The sequence below is a fragment of the Lampris incognitus genome, chromosome 13, assembly GCF_029633865.1.
Source record: "Lampris incognitus isolate fLamInc1 chromosome 13, fLamInc1.hap2, whole genome shotgun sequence".
Taxonomy (NCBI): Eukaryota; Metazoa; Chordata; class Actinopteri; order Lampriformes; family Lampridae; genus Lampris; species Lampris incognitus.
This window is the reverse complement of record NC_079223.1, coordinates 8,978,267-8,988,539: the sequence shown is the minus strand read 5'-3', so window position 1 is coordinate 8,988,539 and position 10,273 is coordinate 8,978,267. Positions and strand designations below refer to the sequence as shown.

At 47.8% G+C, this 10,273-nt stretch overlaps 1 protein-coding gene across 1 annotated transcript; it reads right to left on the bottom strand.

Moving 5' to 3' along the window:
* LOC130123124 (calpain-2 catalytic subunit-like) lies at positions 1 to 9,911 on the bottom strand. Its single transcript, XM_056292249.1, has 21 exons — positions 9,590 to 9,911; positions 9,015 to 9,084; positions 6,824 to 6,942; positions 6,501 to 6,634; positions 5,831 to 5,999; positions 5,643 to 5,726; positions 5,224 to 5,309; positions 3,938 to 4,012; positions 3,238 to 3,398; positions 2,909 to 3,078; positions 2,760 to 2,771; positions 2,329 to 2,540; positions 2,192 to 2,228; positions 2,034 to 2,099; positions 1,867 to 1,924; positions 1,717 to 1,781; positions 1,557 to 1,625; positions 1,253 to 1,331; positions 482 to 598; positions 330 to 388; positions 1 to 245 (listed from the first exon to the last, which is right to left on the bottom strand). Exons 1-21 carry the CDS (start codon positions 9,824 to 9,826, stop codon positions 222 to 224), a joined length of 2,103 nt encoding a protein of 700 aa, XP_056148224.1. The 5' UTR covers positions 9,827 to 9,911; the 3' UTR covers positions 1 to 221.
* Positions 9,912 to 10,273: the final 362 nt, after the last annotated feature.

The window sequence follows — 10,273 nt, the reverse complement described above, 5'->3', positions numbered from 1 at the left end:
AACCAGAAACATATTTATTTTCTTCTTTATATGGCTTAAATGACAACTAAGTCAAAAAGAAACTTCATAAAGTAGCCCTTGATCAAGCAACGCACACAATACATATTTAATAGCTACTGAAGAACATGCAGGGTCCAGTATGAAGCCCGCCTAAGGTGTACAGTATGAAGCTGATGGGCATCTGTTCAGATTCTTCAGCTGTGTGGCGCATCAGAGCTGCTCTACAACAGCGTCAGATTCAACCACTGTGGATGGAAAACAACAAGTCAGTGCCAAGTCTACATCACATCAGTACACATGTTTAGGTGCCATAACCCATGGTTCCTCACCTCCATCATATTCAACTCAACTTCTCCAGACTCATCCTTGTCTAGGGTCTTAAAAGTGCCTATAGGAAAAGAAAGTTGATTTTAGATCCCTGCATCCTCACTTATGTACATACACAAAGTGTGAATATCTGGACATAAGGAACAAAACTCACTGAAAAATAACTCCAAGCGGATCAAACAGCCAACAAAGTTGTCAAAGTCGATGGTGAGGTTTGGATCACTGTAGCGGGCCACAATTATCTGGTGAAGGGTATTGTTCAGAGAGAATCCTGCAGAAATGAAATAGAAAAGAAAAAGGCCAAAGGAATAAAGAGGAGAGCGTGACGGATGTTGCACGGCAAAACAACAGGAGGGGAGCACCAGCAGGAAAAATACCAGCCATGAAATAGAAACCCAGACTTGACACTCATCCATCCATCCATTATCCGAGCCCCTTTTCCTGCTCTCAGGGTCACAGGGATGCTGGAGCCTATCCTAGCAGTCACTGGGCGGCAGGCAGGGAGACACCCTGGACAGGCTGCCAGGCCATCACACACACACACACACACACATTCACACCTAGGCACAATTTAGTGCAGCCAGTTCACCTGACCTACATGTCTTGGACTGTGGGAGGAAACCGGAGCACCCGGAAGAAACCCACACAGACACGGGGAGAACATGCAAACTCCACACAGAGGACGAACCAGGGCGACCCCCAAGGTTGGACTACCCCGGGGCTCGAACCCAGGACCTTCTTGCTGTGAGGCGACCGTGCCGCCCAGACTTGACACATAAAATAAAATTCACTGTGGACAAAGTATTTTACCACTGATCAGAACGTTAATGTGATCATTTATAGTATGGTCTGTAGACTGTAACCATGATGTGGTTGAAGAGGATGCAGTGGAAAAATAAAAACGTTCAGCAGATCCACTTCTCACCTGCTTCCTCCACCGCCACGCGCATTTCAGTAGAACTCATGCAGCCACTGTTATCGACATCTCTCGCTCTGTACAGAGTCTGTTGGAGAGCAACAAAAAAAAAAAACAACCCCAAAACATTACTGGAGTCCTACAAACACTCAACACGCAGCCCCATAGTGTTGTGCGGTGTGAAACTAGATATCCCATCCCTCTTTGCCATCTATGACATCACCAAGCTGGCGATACTGGCTGCGAGCTTCGTGTGACATGCAATACACTGAGTGACAGGTCACGACTCAATACCAACTAAAAGAGAACGCACCAGGAAGTTTTCGATCTTCGTCCACAGGATCTTAAACTCAACCAGTCCCAGTTTGCCACTTCCATCTTTCTATGAAGCACATGTCAAGGAGGCCAAAGTTTAAAATGCCGCACGTTTAAGAACTACAATCGGGAAAAAGGAAGCGGGCTCGAGAGGATACGTCCAGCAGATTGACCATGTTGCGACACGTTGGCAGACTAAATCCAGTGGTCTTGATGTCCTCGCCTGAAAAAGACATCATAGGATAACTCATCGGGCCCCCGTTAATAAGAAAGAGATGTGCCCGAAATGGGAAATAATTCTCTCTTACGCCTCGACACCACTCGATTCAGAATTCTCTGTAGTTCAAAGACAGAAATCTCCAAATCCTAAGAAACGTACAAAACAAATCATTTTAAAATTGTACAAAAATCATCCCTGAATTCATGTAGTGTGTATTTGAAAATGATTAAACACAGCTAGAAAAAAAAAGCCTACCTGTCCTGCTAGTTTACCAAACAGGCTCTTAAACCTTCCACTGATGTCGTCTTCATCAACGTCAATCTGAAGGCCAAATAGAAATCAGTTCGACCGCTTCTCCACAAACAGAACTTGACTCAGTTTGAAGGGCGGTATATTTGAGACTAAGCTTTTACCTGCTTGACATGACAGTCTACAGGGTCATCAATCTCTCTGAAACAGAAGTCCATACAACCATATTCAAGGAGATGATAATACACCTTATTACTACAGAACCTAACTTTAATTTATTCTATGAAGAACCAGAACCTACTGGAAATCGGCTTGCTTCTCAGAGAACACCCGCACGTAGAAGTCTGCGTTCTTGTGGGGCTCGAAGGTGGAGGGGACAATGAGGTATTCTCCAGGGGGGAGACAGAAGCGGCTGCACACCTCTCGCATGTTGATGAAGGTCTCGGAGCGAGCCGCAGAACAGTTGCACCTGAAGAAGTTCTTCTTCAGATGCACTTGTCTGCTGCCAGCGAACTGGAGGGTGTCACAAACGAAATGTAATCATGGGGCGGCCGGCCAAACTACCCAACTTCCTTTTCCCATTTTGCAAGGGGGGCATATCTACATCACAGTTTGGGGCAAATGTTTTGGAACTGATCTGATAAAAGACCTTGCAAGGCTACTATTGTGTGTGTATACTCATGAACCTCTTAACAGCGGGGCTATTCACACGTATGCCCGTCTCATACATACCTCCTCAGGCATCTAGAAATAAAAAAAAAAAAAGTCAGGTGAGAGAATTACTTCAAATACTATGTATTATTATTTTAGGTACACACAATTATCACGATATGATCTGCTTTGGTTGAAGCCACTTGCACAGCTAGAGTTGAATTCCCCACCTCGTAGATGGCAAAGCCAATGGTTTCCAAGTCTTGCCCCATTTTCCTCATTCGGCGCTTGTTCTTCTGCATCACGCCCACCATGAAGGTGCAGCCCTCCTCGCCGTCCTCGGGGTCGTCGTCTTCCTCTTCCAGCTTTATGACAAACTGGGGGTTCATCCAGAATGTGTCTGGGTTTGGAAGAGATACGTGTCAAAACCTCAAAACAAAAAAGTATTTACAGGTACTATAGTGGCCACACCAAGTCATGCGCAGGGATGTGTTTTCAGATGAGATTTCCTGGCGGTCGACTCGGAGCTGTAGGGAGAGTTTGTGGTTTGGATCGATACCTATGTAGTTCCTGCATCCCCCGGCCGTTGAACCCTTTCTCCACCTGTCCTCAAACTCCGTCAATGCCCATTTCTCATACTCATCGCTAGTGAGCGCGTCAGGTGTGAGGTTGCAGATCTCCAGCTGCGAGTAGTGGCGCAGGAAATCGGGAAACGCCATCCTGTGCAAGAAGCAGAGTGAACGAAGGTAAGCGATGTTAAAGAGATGGTATAAGAAGAATGCTTTTATAATTACGTTAAACTGAGACGTCAAAACTTCAGCATGCCACTATTCCCTATTGAAACTTATCGAGGAGGAAGACCGTTGAAATGAGGGACTGTTTGTGCACTGTGGGTTTGACCCTTGAACGTGTCGTTGACCGTTTCGGGACTTAACTGCTTCTCCCTGTCGTGAGGCACTGGGGATGACGTAACGTTAATACTACGTAAAGTCAATACATCTTCCTAATTACAAACTAGCTTGTTAGCTTGGGGCCGTCACGGCCTGCAGGTTTCAAGTAGAGAGTAATGCTGAGCCGTTAACAAGCGAACGGCCAATATCACGAGGCCCGATGAGCAAACAGCAGGCTCCAAGTTCTACTGACAGGTGGCCTTCAGAGAACATCCCTAGAAACGCACAACGTGATGGAAGATCCAACATTCTGTAAGGTTTACCAGACCGCATCAGTTCGTCCGCTTTCTGTACCCACGTAATCCTTACCAGAACTCGCCATCTTCGCTGCGGTTTGTGAGCTTGGCCCGGTCTTCACTACTCACATAGCGCCACTCAGAGGAACTAAACAAAAATGTAAACACATTTACAGTTCAGACAATGACTAAGATAAACCCAGAATTGTACCCAAATCGATAACATTTTCTTTATGTCAAGATCTAAAAGTCTGGGAGAATCCGGGTGGCGTGGCGGTCTATTCTGTTGCCTACCAACACGGGGATCGCCGGTTCGAATCCCAGTATTACCTCCGGCTTGGTCGGGCGTCCCTACGGACACAATGCGGGTGGGAAGCCGGATGTGGGTGTGTGTCCTGGTCGCCGCACTAGCGCCTCCTCTGGTCGGTCGGGGCGCCTGTTCGGGGGGGGGAGGGGGGAACAGCGTGATCCTCCCACGCGCTACGTCCCCCTGGTGAAACTCCTCACTGTCAGGTGAAAAGAAGCGACTGGCGACTCCACACGTATCGGAGGCGGCATGTGGTAGTCTGCAGCCCTCCCTGGATCGGCAGAGGGGGTGGAGCAGCGACCGGGGCGGCTCGGAAGAGTGGGGTAATTGGACGGGTACAATTGGGGAGAAAAAAAAATATCTAAAAGTCTGTAGCAAAAGCTTTTAGACGACTCAGGCTTCCATGTCACTTTGGCATTGTGGTAGATAACCTGGACGTAGACGACACACAGCCCAACGATGTGTCACGCCTTCACCTTGGGCACAAAGAGGAGCTCGAAAACCAACCTAAAAGTCTCCACAATCCTCTCTTAACAGGACATAACAGCTGTTCTCCTAGGCTTTTGTGTCTCAATGTATGTTTGACAGTGTTCTGGAAGGGCGTTGACAGAAGTGGCCTGAATACCTGTTGCTCCCACTAAAACACTTTTGTACTGCAGTGAATTCTCAAACTCAAAGCCCTCATTGTGCAAGGCATAATGAGGGCTTGAGAAGAGGCACACTTGGTAGTACGCAGTTCAAGGCTGTGCCCTCCTCCGTGAAGCAGCTCACCCTCGGCAGCATTTATTTTTGTTTTGACACCATACACAAATCCCGCCCCCAAATCCATCACATACGCAATACCTATTAATGTGGAAAAGTAGCTGAGTGACACAGCACATGGTGCGAATCGAATGACGGGATTAGCACGGCGCGGTTACCGTTTCACCCCGACAACAGTCTGACGGGGCGCTGCGAATCCCGATAACCTCATACCGCATTACGGAGATTGGATCGCTACCAGAAAGAGAGTCGACTCGGCCTATCGATCGAGAGTTCTCCGCGATACTCACTTATCACTCCAGGCTCCGTTCCATTCAACCTGCCCCCATGGGTTTCTAATCCTTATCAGCTGCACCGTGTCCCCTCTGTATTCAGCCTAGACAAAGAAGAAAAGACGAAGAAGAGGACGATGAGGAAGAAAGAAGACTGACATTCAAGCAGGGTGCACACGGACATATTTTATCTTCACGACATACTTGTAGCCTTAGCTAAATGTTTCTCTTGTCAAAGTGTTTTGAGCCTGTTGTCATGTTAACCACGTCAGCTTTTACATAACAACCCGGCGCCACAGTCAGCCAACTATAAGAAGGAATAAGACTGTAAACGGGATTCCGCATAAAAAGAGACACTGCAACTTCTTGGATGGCCCCTTGTGTCTCTATAGTGTTGTCTTTTTGCTCTGGTTGAGAAGACAGACATCCTTCCTTACCCGCTCTGCTCCGGTCACCGAGTAGGCATGGCCCTTCACCAGCTTACGAGATGTGACCGCCTCGGAGTCTGCAGAGCTGGTGATCTGGGAAGGAGAAGACAGCTTGTAGGGTCACTACCGCCCGACACTACTGCCATGAGGGACCTTCAGAAGTATACATGAAATTCAAGCAAAAGATGTGAACCCACATTGATGGAGCACCCTAGGAGGGAACCTCTGTCCAGGGCCTTCTTGATGATCTTGAAAAGGTGCGGCCCTTCCTTTTGCAGGTCATGCCTTTCAGCGATGCCCCCAGTGAAATCCTCAAACCCCTCTGTTGTGGATCCTCCTGACAGGGCCTCGTAGCACCCGTTCAGCCTGGAAAGAAAACGTGTTGGTTGGTAGATCGATGACAGACAGACAGACAGGACAGATAGACAGGATGGGATCCCACTGAGCTCTAGACCGGATGTCACCATGGCGGCTACAAATTAGCTCTCATCTAGTTCAGAATATATCTTGCTCAATGTAGTCCAACTTCAGAACAAACCGTTAATGAATACACAATTATGAATTGCCCAAACAACGTTCACAGTCCAAGACAGACATCATAGGCTCATATATTATGCCAGAATACTTTTGTTTTAGTAGTGGCTATTTAGCGCTCCAGCTAATATATTTGGGCATCCATTAGACTTTTCGCTTTTCAACCAAATTTGGCCTGATTTTAGCCTAGATGGTGCATGTTAGTACCCAAAACAGCTCTTTTACTGGATGCCATCGGGCGAATCACATAATGCCGACTATCGAATGGGTTTAAAAGATTCCACCATCCGTCGCTCGGGTCGACTCCTTACGAGTTCTTCCTTTAAGTCGTACTTAGCGTAGGCCTTTTCCAGCAGGGCGCTCCAGAACTCGGAGCCTTCAGCCGAGTGAACGAACAGCAGCTCCCCGTCTCTGGTGGGCAGCCGGTCATCGACCACCACATCCACCCACTCGCCAAACTGCCAGAACTGAGGAGCACAGAAAACACAGCTAGCCCAACAAACCTGCTTTATTTCACCACCCCCGACCCCAACCACATACACCTCCACCCCACCCCATGAAAATGAAGCAACTGCGAGTACAGCTTATGCAGAGGTATGGTAGCTAGTATTGCAATAGTAGCCAGTATTTTATAGTGCACCTTATGTGCGAAGTACCTCGAAATGAAAGATGCCAGCGTACTGCTGGTCAAAGCTTTGGCCGTGGGGGACCACACGTGACAGCACCTGCTTGTTAAGGGTCAAGGAGGCGATGGCTGCCAGGAGCCAGCAGTCACCTGAACATAGGTTAGCTGCATTAGAGGAAATCCTGTCCCAAATTATCACACACACATAAGCAAGTTTTCACATGTTAGACGGCATTGTTATGACTCGTTCAAAAATGATGAGGCGTGTTTCTTGTTCACGTGCGTCTCAACTGTAGTCACACTGTCTCGATGGGGATGCGGTAGGTGTCTCCCGCAGACCGGCGGCATTGTTGTCATCCGCGTGCATTGTAAGTCTACCTGACAGGGCGTTGACACGAAAGTGTGTAGGACAAAAGGGGACCGTGTACATAAGGGAGGGTTGTGTTACAGCCACCCTGCCGTCAGCGCTCGGGGACAGTTGAGCTCCAAATGAGAAGGCCTTACGAAGCGACTCAAGCAACGCCACGTTATGGAAACACCAGCAAGAAGACTGGAAGATGGACCGCAACAGTTTCAAAGGCAGGAGAGGCAACACGGGGGGGGGGGGGGGGGGCGGCACCACATTCTCCAAAACTATATCCGCTTGTCGCCCTATTCAAATCCGCAGCCTGCGATAGGCTGCGAGCGGCATGCAAAGTAATACAAATACCTTGGCCGTGATAAGTCCCCAGACGGGTTGTGCATGCGTCTCAGAATTAAAATGCATTTTGTAATGTGATAAACTAACAGCAGACACTATATATATACACTACCGTTCAAAAGTTTGGGATCACCCAAACAATTTTGTGTTTTCCATGAAAAGTCACACTTATTCACCACCATATGTTGTGAAATGAATAGAAAATAGAGTCAAGACATTGACAAGGTTAGAAATAATGATTTGTATTTGAAATAAGATTTTTTTTACATCAAACTTTGCTTTCGTCAAAGAATCCTCCATTTGCAGCAATTACAGCATTGCAGACCTTTGGCATTCTAGCTGTTAATTTGTTGAGGTAATCTGGAGAAATTGCACCCCACGCTTCCAGAAGCAGCTCCCACAAGTTGGATTGGTTGGATGGGCACTTCTTTGAGCAGATTAAGTTTCTGGAGCATCACATTTGTGGGGTCAATTAAACGCTCAAAATGGCCAGAAAAAGAGAACTTTCATCTGAAACTCGACAGTCTATTCTTGTTCTTAGAAATGAAGGCTATTCCATGCGAGAAATTGCTAAGAAATTGAAGATTTCCTACACCGGTGTGTACTACTCCCTTCAGAGGACAGCACAAACAGGCTCTAACCAGAGTAGAAAAAGAAGTGGGAGGCCGCGTTGCACAACTGAGCAAGAAGATAAGTACATTAGAGTCTCTAGTTTGAGAAACAGACGCCTCACAGGTCCCCAACTGGCATCTTCATTAAATAGTACCTGTTAGAGCCTGTTTGTGCTGTCCTCTGAAGGGAGTAGTACACACCGGTGTAGGAAATCTTCAATTTCTTAGCAATTTCTCGCATGGAATAGCCTTCATTTCTAAGAACAAGAATAGACTGTCGAGTTTCAGATGAAAGTTCTCTTTTTCTGGCCATTTTGAGCGTTTAATTGACCCCACAAATGTGATGCTCCAGAAACTCAATCTGCTCAAAGAAGTGCCCATCCGACCAATCCAACTTGTGGGAGCTGCTTCTGGAAGCGTGGGGTGCAATTTCTCCAGATTACCTCAACAAATTAACAGCTAGAATGCCAAAGGTCTGCAATGCTGTAATTGCTGCAAATGGAGGATTCTTTGACGAAAGCAAAGTTTGATGTAAAAAAATCTTATTTCAAATACAAATCATTATTTCTAACCTTGTCAATGTCTTGACTCTATTTTCTATTCATTTCACAACATAGGGTGGTGAATAAGTGTGACTTTTCATGGAAAACACAAAATTGTTTGGGTGATCCCAAACTTTTGAACGGTAGTGTATACACGTATATATACACACACACATATATATACATATATATACACACACATATATATATATACACACACATATATATACACACACACACACATATATACATACACATATATACACGTATATATATACATATATACATATACACACGTATATATATATATATATATATATATATATATATATATATATATATATTGGGGGGTGGAGGGGTAGGTCTTACCAAGTGCTCCTTGGCATATATCGGTCCTGGTGGCATCTTCGATTATAAACTTGGGATTGGAGCACAGTTCCTGGAAACAAAAACAGAGACTTGTGTAAAACATCTCACAACTCCATCCTCGGTGTCCTCCCGTCCCACACCGAGCACATGAACGCGGCAGGCGGGTCCGTTACCCACCCAGCGACCCCCGTCTCACACATTAGGACGCTAAGGACGACTTTACGCACCGCATGGCAAGTCTGCCGGGTGGAAAACAGGTTCATACAGACTAACGCGGCCAGGGGGACGGCGGAAGGGGGCCCAGCCTGTGGGCACAGCTCAAGAGGAGGGGGCAACGAGCCTCGAGGCCCCGCGCGGGTCAGGACCCGCTCCCCCAACACGTGCGTCGCGGCGTCATGACACGGAGAGCTGACCACCCCCCTACCCCCCCCACCCCCATAGGCCCGCCGGGCCTATGGGGGTGGGGGGGGTAGGGGGGGGGACCAGGGACACCGACCCAGCACGGCTACCAACGCTTTAAAGTACACCCCATAAAAACCCGGTTCGCCCTGCCGACAGACTGCGTCTTAACTCACGGTGGGTCTCTTCCAGCTGATCCCGCGGACTTTGTACGAACCCGGGCCCAGCTCGTCGTAGCCCAGCGAGGAGGGCAGCGGCCCAAAGCACTCGTCCTCGAACAGCCGCCCGCACTCCACGCAGCTCCGCCGCAGAGCCTCGAAGTCCTGGTTCAGGTGCTTCGCCGCGCGCGCGTTGCTGCCGGCGCCGCGCGCTCTCTCCCTGTCGCGCTGCAGCTTGGAGGCGATGCCGGGCATGTCTGCTGAACGGGTCCGCTTGCAGCAAAGCCACCGCAGGACGTGTTTGTGTGTGTGTCTGTGTGCGTGTGTGTGTGTCTACACCACCGAGGCGCGGGTAGGATGAGCTGAACCTGCCTGTCTCCACCCTTTTGTAGGCACGGTGCTTGCTGCAGGTGCAACGCCACGACAAACAGGTGCGTGCGTGCGTGCGCGTGCGTGTGTGTGTGTTGGGGGGACGATATTTGTTTATCAATCCTCATCGATTTAATCTTTGTTTTTGCAAATGTATTCTTATGCTCTGGGGGGGGGGAGGGGTACAGAAGAAGTCTTTCTTTGTTTCTCGCGATAAAACGAAAAGTGAACAGTCCATGGATCATGCTTATTTATTCATTTATTTATTTGTTTGTTTATTTTAGCACCGAAACATCCGAATCAAATCAAACTGGCTGGACAGAGCAAAATCAA